This window comes from Antrostomus carolinensis, unplaced genomic scaffold (genome assembly GCF_000700745.2).
Source record: "Antrostomus carolinensis isolate BGI_N321 unplaced genomic scaffold, ASM70074v2 scaffold27633, whole genome shotgun sequence".
Lineage (NCBI taxonomy): Eukaryota > Metazoa > Chordata > Aves > Caprimulgiformes > Caprimulgidae > Antrostomus > Antrostomus carolinensis.
The window spans coordinates 1-23,497 of record NW_010304412.1 but is presented as its reverse complement, the minus strand read 5'-3'; the positions used below and the strand labels follow the sequence as shown (position 1 = coordinate 23,497).

The 23,497-nt window shown below is 43.2% G+C and overlaps 1 protein-coding gene across 1 annotated transcript in view; it reads right to left on the bottom strand.

Moving 5' to 3' along the window:
• ATP6V0A1 (ATPase H+ transporting V0 subunit a1) overlaps positions 1-23,491 on the bottom strand; it is a 25,495-nt gene extending 2,004 nt beyond the window's left edge. Inside the window, exons 1-20 of the mRNA XM_010164440.1 lie at positions 23,401-23,491; positions 23,200-23,278; positions 22,759-22,856; positions 22,095-22,223; positions 17,265-17,347; positions 16,154-16,280; positions 15,007-15,089; positions 14,282-14,375; positions 12,741-12,953; positions 11,935-12,085; positions 11,579-11,718; positions 11,195-11,352; positions 10,671-10,761; positions 10,115-10,233; positions 9,576-9,792; positions 8,871-8,978; positions 5,816-5,923; positions 5,156-5,173; positions 3,956-4,073; positions 3,311-3,482 (exon numbers count right to left, since the gene is read on the bottom strand). Of these exons, the coding sequence (XP_010162742.1) occupies positions 3,311-3,482; positions 3,956-4,073; positions 5,156-5,173; positions 5,816-5,923; positions 8,871-8,978; positions 9,576-9,792; positions 10,115-10,233; positions 10,671-10,761; positions 11,195-11,352; positions 11,579-11,718; positions 11,935-12,085; positions 12,741-12,953; positions 14,282-14,375; positions 15,007-15,089; positions 16,154-16,280; positions 17,265-17,347; positions 22,095-22,223; positions 22,759-22,856; positions 23,200-23,278; positions 23,401-23,490 (2,396 nt within the window). The 5' untranslated portion in view covers position 23,491. The remainder of the gene's footprint in view (positions 1-3,310; positions 3,483-3,955; positions 4,074-5,155; positions 5,174-5,815; positions 5,924-8,870; positions 8,979-9,575; positions 9,793-10,114; positions 10,234-10,670; positions 10,762-11,194; positions 11,353-11,578; positions 11,719-11,934; positions 12,086-12,740; positions 12,954-14,281; positions 14,376-15,006; positions 15,090-16,153; positions 16,281-17,264; positions 17,348-22,094; positions 22,224-22,758; positions 22,857-23,199; positions 23,279-23,400) is intronic.
• Between the last annotated feature and the right edge of the window lie 6 nt (positions 23,492-23,497).

Sequence of the window (23,497 nt, the reverse complement as noted above, 5' to 3'; positions counted from 1 at the left end):
CAGCTCTGTGCATGGCTCTGGGGATCACTCTGTCCTGTGCTTTCAGGAGACTGCCTTTTAGAGCAGTACTGTGCTCTTACGGGTGCAGCAGACACGCTCTGGCTCATGACCTTTACAAAGAAAAACCAAATTCTGGCAAGCGGGCGGGGAGCTGGGTTCACCACTCCCCTGCCCCTCGCTGGATGCAGCTCCAGCACACCCACGCCTCTTGGAAAGCAGCACTCCCCCTCGGGTGGCCACGGGCCAGGAGCTCTGCCCGGACAGAGGAGGGTCTGCCTGTCCCTTCTCAGCTGACAGCGAGAACAGCCGTCCACAAAGCGCCGCATAACCGCGGCTTTTTATTTACTCCGCCCGGTTGTTTGACACTGACCACATTTGTTGTGTTTGAAATCTATTTTGGTGTCCCTTGTGCAGACCCACAGCACTCTCCAAGTTTGCCTTTCAAAACAAAACAGACATTGTGCGAGCTCCTTGCCTTCAGCTAAAGTCTGTGTTTGCTGACATTAGCAGAGCTGACTAGCTTAAAAAAAAAGGTAAGTTACTTGAACCTAAACATGCATGTCAAACTACATTACTGAAAAGCAAATAGGAAGGTAAAATATTTCACAACAGTGATGTTCTGAGTTAACAGCACAATGTGGGGTATGAGCTTAGACAGCTACCGAGCTCCAGCTGACCTCCCATCCACACGCCTGCAATCTTGGCAGCACTCAGAGTGCTTCCTCCACCCGGAACGCCCCAGAAAAACCCAGCCTGCTGAAAGAATGCAAACTTTCTGAAAAAGCACAAAACAAATCTTCCTCATTGGGTTGGGGCTGATAGGCAGAGCACATGGAACAATCTGTGATTTTTTTTCCCCACCACTGAATTCCTCCTCCTCTCCAGGAAGGCTGAACCACCCACACCTTCAGAATTCCTGATAGGTGACACTTCTCCCACAGCTAGAAAATCCGATCTCTCCTCCCAGGGCAGCTGTATTTGACCCCCCCCCTCCCCTCCTTCTAAAAAGGGAACACCTACCATTGGAAACATCCTGATTTCGCATTCAGAAGCAAAAAAGGAATGTTAACAGTATGTTCTTTCCAACAACTGCAGGTGCCTTCCATTCCACTGTGATAACAAAAATCCAACAAACCCCAACTAATCTCAGCAGATTACTTGTGGTCTGGAATAATTGCCTTAAATTTGCTTTTCAGGCCCTAGGGTTGATCAGATTTTCTCTTGGAGAAGGTATATTAAAGTATTAAAACTTTGAAACATATGTTTAGGGAAAACATGGCTTCGTTAAGAGCTTTGGTTCTGCAGCACCCCAGCAAGTGCCCTGCCCTGGTCCATGTGCTTACTGCTACTGCTCAGCTGGCTTTCTCCATTTGCTTCTCATTTCCCTGACATTCATCCTCCCTTGACATATTTTGAGACAATTTTTTAATCACCCTTTAGTGACAGCCTGGCAATGTGAAAAGCTGCCTCTGGGCTGAACTGCAGCCACTGTTCACACTTGTTCCAGGTGCTTTGCCAGTGGTGTCCCTAAGTGCAGCTTGTGGTTATTAACACAAGACAGGTACCTCCAGAAAAACATGCTTTCTTATCTTAGCCCATCCCTTTGGGTAAAAAAGGAAACACAGAGCCTGCCAAGAAGAAAAGCTGTTCAGAACTGTTCATCTGCTATTGATCAGGAATGTGCCACACAGCACTGCAGCCCAGAGAAGCAAGGCTTGGAAAATCCACTAATTCACAAGCAACAGCAGATCAGGAACACCCCACACGGAGTCAGAGCTCTGGTTGCTCTCTGCTCTCCTTGGGCTGCCAGCAGCAATGCCAGGCGGGGTCTGCAGAGCTCCTTCTCTCACACTGATGCAATGGGGTAGTACAGTGACAGCAGGATGGGGATGAGGAAACACCAGCCAGTCAGCAAGAAGATCTCAAGTGACTGGTATGAAGATTTCTAGGCTGGATGCCAGGAAAAACAGAAGCACCATCCAGCAGCCATTTTCAGCAGCAGCCCCTCCGCGGGCTCCCTCGGCACAAGATGGCTACACCTCTGACTGCCGGGGTGAAGCTCGACCTGCTTGAGCTACAAAGACCCAGGCACTCTGGGACACTCCAGTCTGCACCCCACAGGCTGCCAACAGAGAGGGCAAAAGGACAAAGCTTTCCTCCCCAGAAGCAGAGAAAAAGTCCAAAAAAAGCTGATTTTCTTTCCCCTTTTTATTTTTTTTTTTTTTTAAATACAGGCACTGGCTTCCTTTTTCACTTACAGCACTAAACTACCTTTACAAAGCCCTGACAACCTTTTCCTCCCATTTAAGCTGGACAGAATATTCCTTGTGAACTTCACAGGACTTCAGTTTCTTCTCCTGACCTACCAGGAAAGAAACCACCTTAAGAAATGGCAGCAACCAGAACTGTCCAGAGGAGAGGGACAGACATACTCTGCTGCACTTTGGGCTGAAAAGAACCTTCCCACGTTGCTCCTTTGATCCCACAGAGCACTAACCAGAGAATCTGAAGTGGAACAGTGAGTGCTCTTAACTACGGACTAGGGAAAGCTCTTGAACACTTCCCATACTTGGGTGCAGAGAAAGCGATGAGCACTAGTCAGGAATTCCTTCTTGTTTACTGGCTGGCTGCATAGACAGGAACTGAAGAATCACAGGAAAGGGGCTACAAAAGCATCAGCTACTATGCAAGACCAGCAGGAAACGGCTCCTATTCTTCCCCAGCACTCCAAAGGGGAGGCAGGCAGAGCTGCCCCTGTTCAACACAAGGTCTTGCAAAGACAAGTGAGACCACGTGAAGGAAGTTGCAGTCAGTAGGTATTGCACACTCAGGAAAACAAACATTGCAGGCAACAGACCAAAGGACAGAACAAAAAACTCCCACTGAAAACCTCAAGCACGCTCATCTACCTAGTGCACCCTTCCCATCCCACTGTTCATAAAGTTTTAGTCTAACTTATTTTTAAGCAGAGATCAGTTACTCTCCACAATTGCTAAATAACCTTTATGCATACAATCAGGAGAGGATGGTGTATCGCTAGAAACAAGACTGAAATCTCTGACCCTTTTAAAGATTTTCTGCTGTCAGAGCACATCTGCTGTAGGACATTTAGATGTTGAGGTAGACTTGTGGTACTCCAATGCTCCTGAACACTGCTGACCTTGGCTCAGTATTATCCTCTGCCCCAATTTTATGGCCTTAGCTTTTCTGTGTAAGGGTCAATACAATTTTCTAGAAGATGGCATTTCTGCATAGTCCAATTTTCTTGCTATGAAGAGCTTTGAAGTTTCTGCAAGTTCCAGTAACTCACCAGTGCAAGCGAAGAGCGTGGAGAAATGCAGACAGCCCCTCCATCACCAGGAGAATCGCGACTGTCAGGGTAGCAAAAGCAGCAAACACAAAGAAGAGTCCAAAGCCTCCACCCAGACTCCTCACGCTGAGGCCAATGTGGATCACCATGGTCCAGAGCACCTCTGAGAGCTCTGCCAGGAGAAAGGGGAGAAGAGGGCTCATTTCAGAACATTCACCAAGAATGGAAGGTTGTTACAGTTTACTTATAAAGCAAAAACTAAAGTCAAGCAGACTTCCACTACAATGAGCTGGGAAACTTATGAGGGACAACAGCTTTTGCAGCCAAGTACGTCAGGACATCGCCTCCAACTGTCGCACAGCGCAGGGCAGAGTCCTTGCTCAGCAGCTCTTTGCTTTATTCAGTGTTTTCAACTCCATCCCTCCCTTCTAGATCCAGACAGCTTTTAGCAGAGCGCTGTGCAAGCAGACACTGGTGTTTAGACTTAATTAGTCCCAGCTAATGCACACACAGCTCTGTCCCTCTCCAGCCACGCTAGACAGTGGAGCTCCGGGGAGGCTACTTGCAGTCCTGCCTTTCACCTACTGCCTGCCCAGGGCGATCAGACACACGGATCCAGACCTCCACTCCACAGGGAATACTCACGTGCATGGGCCAAGCTGAGAGCCCAGAGCCTCAAGTAGGATGCAGTGTTTGAAATGCAGCCCAGGCAATATTCAATGGTGTGGATCGCCTGGTACACCACAGTGTCGCCAAAGTCAAACTGCAGAGAGAACACAGAGCATGGAGAGAGCTGCGAGCCGCGAGGGCTGGCTGACTGGGGAGCACGAGCACAGGACCTGCTGCTATGGCCAAGGACGTTGTGTTTGAACTTAGACACTGATACTGTCTTCTCCTGGTTTAGCATGTCAGTTTTAGGAATGACAAATGAGTTCTCTTGTCTGGCTAGGTTTGGTAGAACCACAGTTCACGGCTGCAGCTTGAATATTACTATTTCCACATTCTGTTGTATGAAAGTAGGAAATTTCAAATTCAGCCACGGGCTTTGCCAGGAAAAGACTGTTCAGCAACAACATGGTATTCATACGAATTCACTGGTAAACTGCATGTACTGCTATGAAAAAGGAGACAGTATTCCAAGTCAATACTGTGTATGTACCTTTGCTACAGGATCAACAAGAACATTTTGCAAGATGCAAACTTGCCCTTTTTGAAAGCAAAAATAATGCACAAAGCAATCTTGGAAAAGTCACATCTGTGCACCATTCATTGGCAAAGTCTCTGTGTCTTGGTAATTTTTTTGAAATAATAAAATAAGAACTTATAAGGAAGTGTGCCATGTAGGACAGTTGCTTATTTTGCAACTTGGGAGAGCATTCCCTACATTTTGGATTTAATCCATGCTTCAGAAACTGCTCATATTTAAGTTAAGTGAACATCATGTTTTAAATATATCAAGTGATTAATGCTCTAAGCATGGAAAAAATATCTTTAAACAGTTTGTTGCAGTGCAGAATTACCAAAGACACAACAAAAAGCAAATAAGACAACTTCTTCAGAAGTTTAAAAGCAAAAACTTTTCAGTTTCAGACTTCCAGCTTTCCAGGTAAACTAAGAAAGATCTACAGACAGGGGGTAAGACAAACAAGCTGTAGAGATGAAATAATTAAAGGTCCATTAATGGGCTTGTATGTATGAAGAATTAAAAATGGCCTGTAATGTGTAAATAGCTAGATCTTTCGGATAACAAGATGTTGTGATGTAATGTGATTAATTCAGCGTGTGTTTTACACCAATGGGAAATGGCCCAGATATACATGAACGCAAAGCTGGCTGTAGTCTTACCACCTCATCCTCTGTAGGCTTGAAAACATAAGTTTACATTTAGTGCAGTGTCTCAATCACAACATTAATCATGAACACATTCAATAATTCCCTTCTAAACATGACACAGTAAAGAATTAACACGTCACACGCACTACACAGGCAAGATACTGCTGGAGAATTGCTAAGAGGCATCAGAATACCCCCAAACTACATGAGATCAACTCCTTTTTCTTCTCTACCAGTGGTAAGGCAAGGCAAAGCAATTGATATTACCCCCAACAGTCAAAATGACTAGATAAGCAAGACTTCACTGCTGCAGAAAGACAGCCCCTGGTTTTTGGCTGATACTGGAGAAGCAGGGAGCACAAATCCACTTCAGGCAGAGCGTGAGCTGTCTGTGCCATGGGGTACTGGGCAGTTCTCACTGCACAGCCCGTAAGATGATGGTTCTTTTCAAACAGAGCCACATTTCCCTTTGTATGCAAATTACACTGCTTTTTCTAGAGTCCTGGGAATGACCAAGAGATGGTCTGCATGAAAACTGCTACGAAAACACTTCACTGAAAATATTGCTCTTTAGTTTTAAACAGCTTAGAAATTCAGGAAACACAGTCAAAACACTGGCATGTTCTGCTACCAAACGCGTTGTCCTGAGAGCATGGACAGTCAGGTGCTCACCTCTTCCGCCTCCTCGGAGTGGGTAGATAGCTGGTCGTGCTGAATGATCTCAGCATCCTCCTCAGTCGGTCCATTGCCCACCCGGATCCCACCAAAGTTGTGCGTTCCCTAAAACGTGCAGAAAAAGAAAGAGCAAAGTGTTGTTTGTGTCTTATTGCAGGAGCACAGGTTCTTACGACTCCACGTGCAGCAGCAGCTCACAGAAGAAAACAAAATATTAAGTATTAAGGCCCAGGTTAAGCCAGTTGTACAATTCTATTTCCCAGCTTGGATGGGAAAGATGTTGATTCCTGCTAGGGCTGGGGAAAAAAGCCTGTCTGGATGAACAGTTGATACATTTCTACAAGTAATTGCACCCCTAGGTAAAATGAAAGGCACATCTCTCAGGAGGACATTTGCTGGCACTGACGTGCGACAGACCATGCCTCGCCCATCAGCTGTTGGACAAGCACTCAAACACCACTGCTGTTGTAAACAGAACAAGTCACATAGTGGCACCTCAAAGCAGAATGGAGCGACACAAATACACGTACACACACTTGCTCCCCACCAGCGCCAGGCACAGGAACACCACACATGGGAAATCAGACTTTCCCTTACTTGGAAATTCTACGTTGTGCAAACAAGTCCCTTTTATAGACATTTGTTCTGACATTCAACATCTGACCCCCGGCCGTGACTCCTCTGCACTCCAAACAGAAAAGGATCATCTACAAAATGAGCTGAAACTTTGACAGTCAGGAGTTCCTCTCACTTGACAAGTGGAATCATTGCACAGTTAACATCTGATTTACAGCAGGCTTCCTCCTCCTACTGTCCTACTACTAAGAAAGGATGCACAACCCTGCTGACCACCTGACAGTGCCCTCAAGCAGAACTTCTACACATTGTAAATACATACTGGGCAATGAAGGTGTAACTTGCACATCACTGTCTGAATTTCTGCTCAGGAAGCAGCTCTGAGCACTCTGCAGCAGGATTTTAATTTCCCTCCAAATGCTCCAGAGACAGAAAATGCTCATGACTGATCTGAGGGACTATAAATTGAGACCTATGAGTCTGACCCACCTAGAGAAGCAAACTGAACTGCCACACATGGAATGAAAAGCCCTGCATTCAGCTTCTCCCTCACACTCTGCTTGTGTCCATTCTCTGTAAACTATGGAATCTAAACACAGCTCCAAAAGCTCTAATCGTTTACTCTGTACTTCTAACCACACCTCATACAAAGACCTTCCCTCACAGCTTCTTGTATCGAGATGCACTTAACATGCTGGATGGATTATGCACAAAAGATCCATTTTAATTTCTGACATTTCTGTGAGGCTATTTAAAATGTCATGATAGAAACACTGGCCAACAAAAAGTGCCTTTGACATGTGGAGTGCACAGTGTGTTTCATACAGTTTGTGAGATTTAAGTTTCCTAGTTAGGCAACATTCTCAACTAAAAGCAAACTGAAATATGTAGTACTGGGGAAGGGACAAAGTTCTGGGAGCTGCTGCAATCCTCACTGTGCCAGAAAAGCTTTAGCAGTAAAGGGCTGTCTATGGGTTTAGACACAAATAAGTAGAAAAAACCCCACTACTAGAGATGCTTATTTGTGCACAACCATTTTATAATAGTTTAAAGTCTAAACTGTCTACAAGGGCACACGTGTCAAAAATCCAGTAATTACTGAAGTTGTTGGGAGGCCGTCACATAAACATGATGTTTGGGAACACATAATGCAAACAGAAATGCTTCACTTGAGAAGAATCCTAATTTATCTTAATCAAATATGCAAGAAAAGGAAAAAAGGGGAACTTAACCTGGGGGGATGTGGTAGCAAGGCATTCTTGTGCTGCTCTGCAGGTTTTGATTTCAGCAGCACTCCTGCAAAGAAGTGTCTCTGCATTCTGTGCACACAAAACTATTCTCCTTCAGCCTGGTAGTTCTTCCAGAATGTATCAATTTTGCTGAACTCTGCTCTTTCCAAGAGAAAGTGTTTTTCACCCTAAAGGTGCAGTTGTCATTCCCTTATGAAATTCAGATACATTCCATGCTCTCTTGATCATTAGATAGAAAGCCAGCTCCCATCTTTAAATCCATCAGGTGACTTTTAAATCCACTCACTGTTGCAGCCGCTGCTGCCTCTAGTGCCTGCTCGTTCGGGACTGTGCTGACTTGGGCCTCCACGGGTTGCCCTTCCTGATAGTGAATGGAAGAAAAGAAAGGGAGGAGGAAGAAAACAAAAAGAGAGAGGGAGACGAATGGAGGGGACATGGGAGGATGAAAGATGGTCAGAGAAGGGAGAGGGAGTGTCTTTAACTGAACTGATCTTTGACTCACTTAACATCCTACAAGCTGTCTGCCATACATGCAGGGAGAATTTTCAAGCATCCTCAGTGCACGTGTGCCAGGTTCCTGCATTTCATATAATGAATCTTTACAGTACAGTTGGAAACCTAAAGAGCACCCCAGAGGACAACCTCTCACAAAATGACTGTGTAAGTCTATTTCTCTCTTTTTTCTTTTCTTTTCTTTTCTTTTCTTTTCTTTTCTTTTCTTTTCTTTTCTTTTCTTTTCTTTTCTTTTCTTTTCTTTTCTTTTCTTTTCTTTTCTTTTCTTTTCTTTTCTTTTCTTTTCTTTTCACTGTTATTTTTAATCACCCAAACTGCTTTAACAAAGACAGCTGATCAGACTGCCAGCCCATGGAGCTTACATCTCTGCTTTTACACTGTCAGCCTAGCGAAGGCACAGAACTGCATCCAGCAACTGGTAAGACACTGTTCCTAAAGCAGCTGACAAAGCCCAAGCTAGATACATTGGTTTTCATCATTACCAATATAAAGGGTTTTTAAAAGCAGACTTTATGCTGGATCCAGATCTGAGAAGCAGGCAAGCAATGCTTTGTCTCCAGTAAAACCAACCTGCCTTTATGCCTAGGAACACGCAAAAACATTTTACAGGTCACAATGCAGCGTGAACCTACGCATCCAAGATCAAGACAGAGAACAGAGCTTTTCAACCACAATTAGTTTCCATATTGAAAATAGAAGAAGCAGTCACCCACCAAGTGCTTTCTCCTCAAATACTGATGGCGGAGGACCAGGGGTTTAGCTACCAGCATCCACGGCACACACAGTAACGCCACCACCACAAGGAAACACTGGAGCCCTTTCTGTAAAAGAAACAAGTCTCAGATGATTTGTTGGCAGCCTGTGCTCAAACACACACACAAAACCTGGCAAGAGGTCCTGTGCAACACTGAATGACTGAATTCCCAGAGTATGTGGACCCTTCACTATCTCTCTCTCTTCCTGGAACAAGATGTGCTGTGCTTAATGCCTCTTTGCAGCTGCCCCATCTGACTGTACAGCATGTTTAGATTAAGGGAAAACCCATAAGATTCTGTAGGGAATGACAATTTGGTAGATGTCTTGTAGCACTGGGATGAAATGGCAATAGTGTCTTAGCTAAGCTTAGAGACACCACACTGCAGATGCAGGACAACATTCCTAATCTCTTTCCACTACTAGTCTGAACCCAAATGTTCTGGAGCCACAGTTGACTTATGTTCAGACTGATATAAATTCTTGGTATAGGGATTATTCCTTCCTTCTTCAACATTACATAGTGTCAGGCTTTGGAAGTGATGCCATATTTCCTCTATCACAGAGAAAAATAGTTTCACATTTGATTTCACAATTATTATAAGGTCAATGAAAGACTCTAATACCATGAAGGATCTCTGATCTATTCTAGCAAAAGCACGCACCTGCCCTTTATAAAGCATCTTATTACTGGTATCACCATAGGAGAAAAGAAACATGTTGATAAAATGTATTAAGAGGCTGGGTGCATCCTTCGACGTGTGAGCATCATAGGCTGTCCACTTGTAGAAAATGAGAATAACGAGGTATCCAAAGAGTGATGACATGAAAATCATTTCTGGAATAAATCCAAGGTATATGTTCAGTGGCTTCTTAAAATAGCTACAGAAAAAGAGAGAGAGATTGACATTACATTTGGTTAGCATTAGGCATAGGTAGTGCAGAAATTTTTAATGAGAACATAAAGAGCATCTTCAGAACAGAACTGCAGGGGCTCAGCATTTCAGCAATAGCTGGGACTGGAACACAATAACTACCTGACACTCATAGTTCTGCACACACAGACAGAAACAACCGTATTGTGCCCTTCCATCGGAAGTTAAAGTCTTGACAGGCTCCTACATCTTAAACTAACACACACATCACACCCAAAGAAGTTCCCCCCCCCCGCCTCACCATGAGAAAAACAGAGCAAAGCACTTACATGTGGTTGAGAAGACTCAACGCGACACCAAAGAGCATGTGAATAATGCCAAGAATCACAGACATTTTCATCTTAAATGAATTGAGGAAGGCCAGTTTATTGCTGGCAATATTCCAAATCTGTGAAAAACAACAGAGTCAGCCGAACACCGAGTAAAAGAAAAACAGAGGAGAAGGAAAATGTTCACTTTAAGCTAAACAGTATTAACCATCCAGGAAGTATTGGCTGTAAGAGCATTTTTTTTTAAAGATGTGTTTGTCACACAGATATCTTTTGGGGAAATGAGCAGGCAACCTTTTCTGCTGGGAACACTGTCTTACAGCAACTGATCCAACCATCAGAGCAGGAATCAAACCTGGCTTATTTTTATGGCAGGCAAAAGTTGCAGGAAAAGGGAGCTGTATCTTTGACAGAAAAAAATAGGATTATCCATTTAAACCAACAATTACACACAGGTCTGATTTTCTGGAACACATGCAATTTTTGTATCCCATATCCTAAGCAGTGTTAGGAGCAGTGTTATCCATGTAGGCAGATACAAAGGAAAAGCTCTTACCGGGTCAATGCCAAAGGGGTAGGGTCCACCAAACACCCCTGGGATAGCAGGGTTCAGCTGAAGCAGGGGAGTACTCTCAAGCAAGGCATCTCTGAGTATAAGCAGATCACATAAACATTAACAGAAGCAATACTGTCCTCTTCCTGTAAAAACTAACAACATTCTTCCCTTGTGAGAGCAAGGAATATCTCAAATTGAGAGAGCTTTAAGGTTCCTGCATGGTCCTAGAGACTTTCCAAATGAATAATAAACCTGTTTCAAGGAAAAAAGATGTGGGGGACAGGAATCTTGCTGTGTCTATGAGGAGAAAGGTGCTAAACTGCATCTTTACAAGATTTCTGGGGGGAAAAAAAAAAAGGAGCTGGTTTGAAACTTAATAGATATCACATTTACACCCCTCTTCCAATTCTACTTGAGCCTGAATTCAGAAGTTTTTGTTTTCGTGAGTTGGGAGAACAATGGGGAAACATAAGTCACCTGCTCATGACTGTCACTCTTTATCTAGTTACCAACTATTTACTCACGACCAATTGCCTTTCGAGAACATGGGCCGGACACTCCATGATGAACCAAACATATTAAGAGACTTGGAGAAGCAGTCGTTGTAGATGAGGCCTGTGTAAGTGGAGAACAGCCCCATCAGCAGAATGATGTATCGTCCACTAAAAACCATGTTGAACATCTAGTATTTAAAAAACAAAACAAAACAGAAAAAAACCAGACGTTAGAATAAAAAGGAACTCACTACTAACTATGAAATTATGCTGCTTCTCACTCTGTCTGGGTGTTTCACAAATTTCAATTGTAAGGAGAAATGGGCACTCTCAACTCAATGGGTAAAGATGTGAGTAAACCAAGCTGCAACTCTTTGTTTTAAATGCAAAGCTCAGAATGACCGGCCACTTTACCTCATTGTCACTCTTCTGTGAGAGAATTCGACTTTCCCTAAGCACCATCCAGACGGCAATCAGAGTCATCAGGATTCCATGGCCAAAATCTCCAAACATCACAGCAAACAGAAAGGGGAAGGTAATGATGGTATATGGTGCTGTAAGAGAACAGATGACACTCCTAGTGCACCCTATTTGAGCAAGGCCAGGTTTACCACAGTACAATTTAGCACTGTAATTCCCAAGCTTCTCCTCTGCTTCTGAAAGGTGTCAGGTGCTCCATTAGAAATTTTCACACAGGACAGACAATACAAACACCATGACTAAAAAAAAATTGAGGCAGATGTCTTAGACTTTTACAAGTATGAATTTACCTGGATTTATTTCCCGATAGGTTCCGATGCCATAAGCATCAACAATGTTTTGAAAGCCAGAAGTAAACTTGTTAGTTTTGTTGTATGTTGGAGGGGTCTGATTGGTTTGCATCCTGTTTAAAATCGATGGGACAGTGGACCCGCTGTGCTCCTGTTGAAAAAAATAACAGGAAGATTAGAAAACCCACCCTTAGAGCACTGGAGGACAGAGCACAACACTATTTTCTCATTAGCATTTGGAAAACTAGAAGCTTGTGTTTTTGTAGTGTGCTTGTACAATGAGAAATGTACTTGAGCAGCTGAGGAAGGCTGCCAAGTTTCCACTGCTCTCCAATTTGTATAGCAGGAGGAGAAGCACTTTGAGTAAGGATGAACATTGTCTGATAAAGACAGCCAAGAGTTTGTTTGTTTGTTTTTTTTAAACCAACAAATGAAACGACTTTAAGACACTCAATTCTATCCTCTGTCTATCTGAGCAGAGGGTGAGCTTGCTAATGTCCTGTATAGTTCCTTTGAATAAGTTCCACTCTCCATCCAAACAGCAGGACTACAAAGTACAGTCAGGTTAACTAAATACACCAAAGGACTCAAACACAGGAAAAAGCCTTACCATCACAGCATTTTCCTGAACTTAAAGCTTTACACAACAGATAAGCCATGATTCCTGCATGTCTCATTTGAACAGCCCGAAGGGATGCTTTGCAGAGACTCTCAGTTTGGAAAAATCAATGAATCCACTTTGTGTTTGCCACAGCTGCCAGTCTGCTTGAACAGCAGCTGCCAGGAGCAGTACAGCAGTTACTCACAGTGCCTCTCCTGAGAGCAAACTGGATAGAATCGAGGTCAGCAACAGGACACCAGACTTCAGCAATCAAGCACTTCTGCGTCACATCGATATTGCACAGGTTCAGGGTATGGTAGATGGCCTTCATCTTGCGCACTTTGATGAACCAGACACGGATATTTTTAGCAGCTGCCTGCAAAACCCTTTGGCGATGATCCTCCGTTTGGTTCAGCACCTTTCACAGAGAAAGAAGTAGGATAAAGATGAGGCAAAATCATTGACCAAAACTCAAAGCATAGAGAAGTGCAGAGTGATGTCAGGCTGACCAACAAGACAACTCTTACCCACCAGAGGATGGATGGATGGATCAACCCTCTCCCCCAGCCCATGCCTGCAATATATGCTTTAGTCTCCACATTAATTAGTTCTGCTAAAAGGTTTTAAGGCTTCTTTCCAGGGATTCTTTTTGTCTACTTTCTCCTCCAACTCCAAGGTCAGTGGATATTTCAAACAATGTACTGTTCATAGATCACAGAGAACATTTTTCCCTCCACCCAGGTTAAAAGAGCAGAGAAGAGTTCTACAAGTGAGGTGTACATTGCCCTAAGAAAATACACAAAGATTACAATGGAAGACTTTTTCACTGAAGGGAAAAGGAGAAAGTGTTTTCTACTGAGGGTGTTTTCCAACTGGAACATATCTAACTCTGCCAAGTCAGAATGGAAAGTCTTAGACTCAAGGGAAAGTGAGGACACAGGGCACAGGCAGCTTTGAATTCTACTAGTTACATTGCTTCTGACTTCTTGTCTACTTGAAAATTGCTAAACAGCTACACTACACAACTCCCAGCTTGAGATAGTTTCTGTATCAAATAAGCAGTCCAAGTTCAACTGTTTTTCCTTTTAGTTTCTGAATCTTTTCTTATTTTTTGTCTCAAATCCTTTAAATTTCCATGCATTATAATATACTGCCTTTCTTTCCTGAAGTAAACATTGAATATTTTGGAGCTGACACCCAGTACATTTGCGTGCTGGTTACTTTTTACCAACACTTGGGCTGCTGCACAAGAGATTAGTTGTAAAGCAGAAGCTCTTCAAGACAGCACAACGTGAAAATATGAAGACAGGCAGAAAAAAGAACAGCTAAGTTAAAGTTAGCATTGTTATCTCAACTTGGAAATAAGTTTCAGTGCTTTCAAGCAGGCAATTACACAAGCATGCTTTCAGAGTTGGAAAGCGTGGTATCTCCTTACACACACATATTCCTCTGTGCTCCCTGGCATGCAGCTCTCTCTCAGTGCTGTACTTACATGTACATAATTAACTGTTTAGCCCTCCAGAAAGATCAAACCACCCCACCATGCTAAACCTTGACGAAGAAAACAACTGAGCAGACAGTCTCCAAACATCTTTCTTGCACTGCTGAGCTGCTGGTCTCAAGCTACTTGGAGCTCAAAATATGGCTATCTAATAGGGCCAAAAATTCTCCTGTTTTGATAAGATCCAAAGAGGTTTTCAAGTATATTATTAAATTAAAAAAGGGCATTGACCCCAGTTATTTTACCATCTGAAGATCATCAATTCTGGTATTGACACCAGAAGCCATTTCCTTCCGCTCCTGTGGCGTTTCTGGGCATGGGTAGAGGGAGGCACGGAATCTGAAAGACATGCAAGCCACCTTAGTAACAGAGATGGAAAGAAGGTAATAGGGAAATAGATGGCTGAACACAGAAATAAAGCAAGAAGTTGTCTTAAGAGAAGTTTCTGATCAGCAAAGACTGCCAAGCAGAGTTTCAGTCTTTAAATCAAATGGGTACAGAAGCTTGCTCTAGGCCAAAAGAGAAGCTGAGTGCTTAAGAAAATGGAAGTGGGAGAAAGTCCTGTGTTCCATGGACTGACAGTGTCTCAAAGGCACTGTCACAAAGCTGATTAGCCACCCCAGTTCCGGGTGCTGCTATCATGCCAATGCAGCTGCTGCTGGAAGCAGTCACTGTTGGTCTCCCCTGTGAGAGCACTGCCTGCTAACACGCCACTAGGTCAGTCCAAGAGTTCACCTCTTGAACTCCCTTGTCTTCAGGCATTCCCTAGTGAAGTAGTCATCTACTCTGAGCACTACAGACTTGGGGAGTGGCTACTTTAACTGTAAAAATATGTTTCAGCTACTTGTGATATGTTTTATTTGCTGTCAAAATATATACTCCTACAGTCATTGTCAAATAAGGAGCTGAAAAATAATGTCAATGTGTTTCACACAATTGAGAGAGCTGCACCACTGTAAGACTTTCATACCCTTCACATATCTTCTTGACTCTATTCTTCAGCTGGTCACCTTGGAAAAAGATGATAAACACAGACTTGTGTACATAATCCCCCTAGAACAGAAGAAAAAGTGCACTGTAATAGCTCAGCTATTGTCAGAAATTAGCATTATAGCAAATTACAACAGTCTTACTTTTCCTTCATCTGAATCTGTGTATGCAGAGCTCGTATCTGCACAGTGAGTCAAAAAAGTACCTTAACAACACTGAAACATTCACCAGGAAAGCAATGTTCTTCGCCTCAGTTTAGAACACCTCTACTGTGCTTGTGTTTACTGAAGCAAAGTGTCCTAAATTATCTATTCTATGTAATACAACAAACAGGAAAACCTGGGAAGATCTTCAAAAGAACAGAGATGCAATTAAATATTGATCAGCACTTACTGCAGTCAGCTCACCTACAGAATCAAGCAAAAAGCTAAAGAGTGAGTGAAAATGAGATGGAGTTTAACAACCTTGACTCTCCAGGGAGGCCAAGGGCACATTCTTTGTACAGCTGTTTTCATGTCAGTAGCCAGGTCCCCTTTCCTGCATTTGTTGACAAGTTATTGTTCTACCTTACTTAGGAAATTTTAACGTAACGTTTCGAGAATAATTACATTAGGTGTAACCTCAATTTAAGGAAGTGTTGCACAATAAGAACAAGGTCTCTCCTGGTAGACAGATAATTCAACAGGTCAACTACCAGCAGTTGGTGGGACAAGAGAACAAGTCAACCCTACATGAGATACAAAGGTGCAGTTACCAAGTTTTTTTTACTGGTTAACAGCAGGAGTTCCTGAAGTTTGGGCATTGTTTGTTGATTTGAGCAGAGGACATTGAATGTAAAAACAGACCCAATCACAACATTTACTGTTTATATTTGTAATAAAGCAAACAATTCTCAGGTGGATGTTTAAATTACCCTTTCAACAGCACTCACCATCCATCTCGCTATCTTTGTTTTAATAAAATGGGAAAACATTTGTCACTGAAGCAGCAGAGGCTGCAAGTAGCTACTGTGAAGGGATGCAACACAAACGTTCGACTGCACGGAGATCATCGAGGAATAAAGGCTTAGATCTATAAGGAAATCCTTGTACCCATCTGGGACTGCTGTAAACACTAGTTCCTTTTACCGTGACAGGATCCTCCAGGGGGTTTTCAATTTCTGCCTGACGCAGGAACACGTTCCCTCGGCACACCCGCCACAGCATGCGCTCAAACATGGGGATTCGCTCGCGGTTGATGACACCAGCCACAAACCTGTCAAAGGGGCAGCACAGACCTGAGTCCTGCACCTGAAAGAACACACAGCCTAACGCCCAAAACACCAATGGCAAGTGGAGTTTAGCATCAGATTGAAAGCTGCAAAAAGCTTGTTTTCAAATTCATTCTTTAAGCAAAATGGAAGGTGCTCTAAATACACAGAGATAAAAACAAGGACAACTGCACTGCAGCACAAGCTACGCTATAAATAAATCACCGGTTAAAGGAGAAACAAATGCATTCAGACATACACTCTCCATGCCTGCTAGTCCTCATTTCAATAGGTTCCTGGCACGTTACATGGCAGTCACAGCTACCACTGACTATGTTCTAGGCATGTGCTTCAGAAGAGCTCACTGGTTCAAACCCCTATGGTCCAGATAAAGAATTCACACACACGAAGACAGCCTGGAAGCAGCTAACAAAGAGGATATAGAACTACACAGATTTTTCTGAGTATTACGTGCCCACAGCAGTGATAAATTTCAACAGAGCTGTGAGAGCTCAGAAAGTCTGAAAAAGCAACCAGAACAGATTTACAAGGAAAAGGAACACATTTTTTTTTGTGCAGAGAGAAACGTGCAAAGCACAAACATGAACTGGGAAGTTCACGTACGCAGGACAAAAACCAGAGACCAACAGCTGGTTTTTGGTCAGCCTGCACCTGCTTCATGTGCCAGCCTGGAAAGTTTCACAACTGGGCTGAAATCATTGCAGGCATGTAGGATGAATGATTAAATCTATTAATTACTGATTAAATCTATTAATTAGTCAAGATATTTACCCTTACTCACTATATTTATTATTGCCAGAGATATAAGAAGCATTTCTTAGGGCGGTCTGACAATGTTGCTCATTTTTTGACTAGGCAGGCATTAAAACAGGATGTGGATTTATACTGCCCTTCATTGCAACTAATTTGCAGGATGAATGTAACAGCAGCTCTAACACAGGACAGCTGAGAGCACAAAGTGCCATTACCCGAGTCGCAGCGGGGCACCTCTTCCCATCTCGCTTGGTTCCAGGAGTGAAGAGGATTCCTCCAACAGGTCTGGATCCGCCATCTGCTGATGATGCAATTCAGCCTGAATTCACAAATCAATTAATATCTAATGAAACTAGTTAGTGGCATGCAGGGAATGAGGAACCAGGAGACAGTTTGGGGAGACAAAAGAAGGAAGAAAAAAAATAAAAAGAAAAAAAAGAACATAAGAGCAGAAAGAGGAACTAGATGATAGAGAAGACAGCAAGCATCACACAAGGAAGGAGAAAAACAAGAGGAAAAGTGAAATGGCTCAGCAAAGCTTCCATACAAGAAAGGTCTGTAACTTGCTGCAACAGAACAAAGGGGCTGTGGGATATATAAGTCTGAAGAAAGGCAGAATAATAAAAGAAAATTGATCAAGTTTTAAATACAAGTGATGTTCCCAAGAACTACTTTTTAATGGCACAAACCAGAGTGACATTCCTTACTTTTTTTTCTTTCCCTAGACCTTCAATGGAGAAAAACATGAAGGTAGATGCTGATTCCCTGTTGCCCTACTTGTGCATCCTCTGCAAAAAGATGAAAAGAATAAAGATGCAGAAGTTGTTTCTAAGAGGTGCCTGATGTGTGTAAAGCAGCCTGGGAGTCTCGTTCCACGGCACAGGAAGAACAACCCTCAGGTAAGTCCTCCCCAGACAGTTTAACTGACCCTAGGGCAGCGTGCAAGACCTGTGCATCCTGCACATGGAAGTCTCCTGCCACACTGCACAGCAAAACCAGAGACCTCACTCGTTTCGGACTGAGGTGACCACAGCTTGACTTGCCACATCAGTGTGGATACAGGGTCAGACCCAGTAACAAAACCTGGAAGTACTGGATGGTCATTTTCTTTACTGGCTTTACAAAGTTCTCCCTCCACACACAATACTTCCAGCTTAAAAACATGCTTACTGATTAAATCTATTAATTAGTCAAGATATTTATCCTTATTCACTATATTTATTATTGCCAGAGGCATAAGAAGCATTTCTTAGGGCGGTCTGACAATGTTGCTCATTTTTTGACTAGCCAGGCATTAAAACAGGATGTGGGTTTATACTGCCCTTCATTGCAACTCATTTGCAGGCTAAAATTCTTGGGAATATAGCTTGTAAGTGTCAGCAACTCAAGTCAGGAAGGATGTTCAAATCACATCCTCTTGTGCACCACCTTCATACTTCGTTCAACCCCGTGTCACAGTTATTTCTACCTCTGCAGCTTATATATGAAATGACAAAAATTACAGTTCCTTAGCATGGAGGATCAAATTCTACCCTCTGTGGTACACAGGAGGTCTTCCCCACAGAGCCATCGAGGGAACTTGCTAAAATACACTTCAGGTAGAGTTTGACCCTAGAACATGTAAAATGCATGCACACACAGAGCCCAGCCTTGCAAAACTATACAGCAAGTTCAATGACTCAGCCAGAGTTGCTTTATTTGTGCAATAGTCGTGTCATAATTTTAGTGAAAAACTCTACAACATTTTGCTCACACATCAATTAAAAGTGTTTACCATGTACAAGAAAAGTTTTTGCAAGGCTGACATCAAATGCAGCTCAACTGCTTGTACACACGCTTGCTTTAGCTCACAGATGTTACAAAAGTAAGGGAGCCCTTAATTTAGTTTGGAAAGCCAACATGGGAAATTTCTGATCCTTTCAACTTTAAGGCAACTTGTTGCAACATCAAAAACCAAACGAAAATTTTGCTTCCTAGAGAACACAACCAAAATAAGAAAGTTTGGTACCTCAAAACAAAACATACAGAGCAGACAGATCAGTGATTGTTTGCTATCTAGGCTTCAGGGTGTTGAAAAACAACAAGAAAGTTACAGTTGTAAGAGGCTTGTATTGTACAGATCAGTAACCCGGATACGCTCTGCGACAGTTCTTGTGAGGAGCAGCACGTTTTCAGCATACAAAACATAAAAAAAGGAGGATAGAAGCTGTGAAAACTCTGGATCTGCCTCACTTGAGAGAGTAATGCTCATCAAATTTTAATATTAGCTCTGATCCTTTTGGGCTCCACGTCCTTTGTATAAAACAGAGTTCTGCTTAGAGGGGTTGAAATCAGAACAAAGCAGCTTCGAATAAATTTAATTAGACCAGTTTTACTCAACAAGAACTTTCTTACCCAAGGATTACTTGCTTAACAAAACTCTATGCTTTTTAACTCCATCTCTCAACTACTTTGATTTGATGATCACACCCTTTCTAGAAAATAAAAAAGCAGAGCAGCATCAGCTCTGGTCCTGGCAGGACGACTAAAGCCGTGTCACAAGAATGAACAGAAATTAGTAATTGTGAGACGATGTGGAACTAAAGAGCCACCCAGCTACGATGCAGAAGAACAAGACCCTGGGAAATTTACTTTGAATAAGAGTTTTCACCAGTAGCGAGTAGAGTATCGTCATTATTGTGAAGTATTTTTTACTACATCAGATTGATCAGGGTTGGAAAAACCCAAGTATTTGCACATCAGTAATTAGAATGCAGACCTTTCATTATTCAAGATTTTTAAAGTGCTTATTTTTCACCCAGATCAGCACCTTTACTCTCAAGGCCTGAAAAAAAAGGTTCCTTTTCCCTACTCTTGATTATTGTTCTGCTCTGTAATGGCCCTGGATCGTTACAGACAATGCCACACAATTCAAGCCCCTTCCAGTTCACTAAAAAAAAAAATAAATCAAAAATCAATTTACAGGAGAACTCAAAAGGATTCATTTCACCATCTAACTTATTAACCCAGTGCCCAGACAGGAATGACAGATGCAAAACAAACAGAGAAAAGCAGATGGTGAGAAGAGTTAGAGGAAGGAGAGACAGGGGACTGCATGCCATTAACCATTACTTTTCCAGTCTTCTTTTACGCTCACACTCTAGGCAAAACTTTCAGAGAAATCTCTCCAGCTCATACTGTTCTTCATAAGCAAAGACAAGAAGACTGAGAAAAGGAGCATAATCATCAACATGGTATGTTGAAACAAGAAATGGCTACTTTGACTGGAACTGGAAAAAGAGCAAATGAAAAGATTTTGCCATCCTCCCTCCCCAGAGCAGAGCAAACGCCAAGTGTGCAGGACTTTGGAGAATAAGCCATTTCTTGTGCAACTTATTACTATGAATAGCATAATCTTAATTACAAGTTATTAAAGTCTTCAAGTGTTGAAGGCACTGTGCAAACGACAGCATGAAGCAATGAAGCGGTCACTGCTTCGGGACAACGAGCAGCCAAGGCTCAAAGTCCTGGACTAGGCGGGATCTCACGCCCAGCTGTTTGCTGCTCACAGTGTGAACTCAGAGAGTTCTAAATCCTGAATCCTTATGTTTTACTGACCTTCACCCCAGCTGTTCAGCTTGCTTTGACACAGAGTAGTATATTTTATTTGTTGTATTTTGTTTTATCAGTACAGAAAACTGCAGCTGGAACCTATGAACTTCGACGGCCAGTTCATTTAAGTCTGACACGAGTTCCCTTTTCTGGGTGACCTGACACAGATTGTTTCAGTAGGAAATGGATTTTGATCTTTAAATTTAGTATGATCATACTGTACTGAAAGAAAAGCAGTAGGCAGCTCTCAGGACAGTAATTAATAAAGAAGAGCACAGCACAGCACTAACTGCACTCAGTTTTACTCAGTGCTCAGGTAGAACAGGCAGCTCAGTAACAGATTATCAGGTTAACGCTGTTTGTCCAAGGAGACACTTGTCAGTGAACATTCAACACTCAAAGACGAGGGTTTTTTGTACCAAAACCAGCCCCACGACCACTGAACTGATCACACCAGCAGCAGGATCTCTATCAGCAGTGACCAAGACTTGTGTTGGCACAGGAACAACCTTAGTGCCCAAACAGGCAGCATCCTGGGCCAAAAAACCAAACCCCAAACCATTAGATAAACAGTCTGAAGTTTGCAGGAGTGCAGCCCCACTGGGTCACAGCCTTTCTAAAGGCCAGAACAGCAGCTGTTAAGAACTCTTTGATCAAATCCTTGGCTCAGAGGAAACAGGACACGTACTCAGCAAAAACATGTCCTAAAAAACATATGGGAGCTCTCTGAGAAAACCCCCTGGACTCTGAGATACTGAGGATCTGCAGTGAAGGATTGTGTCTTCCCCATGCAGGCTTCATGTCTGCAACAGAGAAACTATTCTCAGGTCCAGTGAAAAAGTTGCCAGTTTCTGGCCTAGCTGGTATTTGAAAAAACAAAGATTTTAAGTGGCAGCTTTGCTCCAGAACTTACCTCTGAAAACTTTAGGGTTTGATCAAAGGCTCAAATCAATCAATCAATAAATAATCTACTACTTGAGTGGACTTTGTATTATGACCCCAATGAGTAATTTCCATATGACATTTCAAAGGCTGAAGAGAAATTAAGCTTGATTGTAATTCCTCTGTGTGAGTGAGGCGTGAGTGTTCATCTATAAACTCTTACCTGCTGAAGAAAGTGCTCACTGTAGCACCAAATTTTTGGTCTGTTGATGTGCTTTAAAAACTACTAACATCTTAATTATTTTACACAATTTTTAGACAAACCATTGCTGAACTAAAAAAAAAAAACCAAACAAACCCAAACCCAAACCAACATCATAAAAGGTAAATCATGGGTAGCTACGTGTACTGCATGAAAAATGGAAAATAATTGGAGATGCTTTCTTAAACAAAGCATAAAAAATGACCCTGCTGTCCAAAACAGCAACTAAAAATATATTTGAGAATAAAAATGGTAATTTGTAGGAGAAGAATCAGCTCCCCAAGTATTAACCCGCCCCCGGTATTCTGACCTCATCAAAAAACTGCTGAGTTTTACGCAGTATAAATTTTAATTCTGTCAGCTCCAAGAAGTTTCTCTTCAGAGCTTCCTGGTTTGTGTTGATTTCTTTAAGCTCATTTTCAATTTTCTCAAAGTTTGCCTGCAAGATGTGAAAAGGAGAAGGAAAAAGGAGTTAAAGCAGTTGTGTAAGTAAGTGCTGTCAAGTATTCAAACAAGAAAGGAGGCAAAGAGCTCCAGATCCCCACGCGATGTGCACGCAGTGACACGTGTCTGCAGCCTGCTCCGTACACACCCCGATGCGTGACATTCTCCTCAGGCACCTTGACACTTCTCACACCCAGCCAGTCTCTTATAGACTGGAGTTACACACTGTTCTTCAAATCATTAAAAACCCTCATAAACTTTAACACAGACCCACCACAAACCCTGCGATTCCAACGGATTTTGACTCATTTAAACGGGTGAAAATCCTGTTAAGTATCTTCACTTCTAACTGTATCTGGATAAAGGCACAAGCACAACAATGCTCGTGAATCGAAATCGAACTGGTGTGATCCAGCAGAGCCAGCTGGGACTGTGCTTAATGCACCTTTCCCACTAATTTCCTAATTAGCTAATTCCCCCTGTTCTCATCCACAGTCACATACTATTTGAGTCTTATCACACATCATTACCTCCAAGTCAATCATGTCACGTGGAAAAGGCACCTCCGGGTTTTCACCAGTGTCCATGATAGGAATATTTGCTTTTTTAATCTCCTTCTCCACAAACCCTGGAGAGACAGCAGTGTTAGTGTTAACTAAAGAGATACTTCAGTGTCACACTGTCAGTGTCACACTGTCAGTGTCACACTGTCAGTCAATGTCACGCTGTCATCGTGACCTCCACTGAGCCTGATGAGCAGCTGGGAACCCTTTCACCTCCTGCTCCAGGATCCTGCCGCTCGGCTGAGGTTACCTTTCAGGAGCTGGATGCCGGGAGGCAGCCTGATGGGCTCACACAGAGCCTGGCTGCTCCTCCAGCCCTGGGGTTTGAGCGCTGCCTCGCAGCTTCAGCCTGTCATGAGTAGCAAAAGCTGCAGACCCTGAGCCGCAGCGACCCCGCGGGACACGTACTCAGCTTTCGGTCCATCTCTTCACACCTCCTGACTTCATTAACGAACTTCCTCTGGAACACGTTCACGTCCGGGTTCAGCTGCGGAGAGAGACACGGTTCCTCAGCAACACCCACCCGCGCAGCCGGAGGCACCGGGGCCCGGAGGGGTGTCCCCGGGCCCGGCGCAGCCCCGGGCGCTCCCCGCGAGGGCCGGCACTCACGTCGCGGAACTGGACCTTCCCCAGCTCGCCCAGCTCGCTGACACAGCAGTACGCGGCCTCGGACTGGAGGAAGAGCTGGGCCAGGGTCATCTCCTCG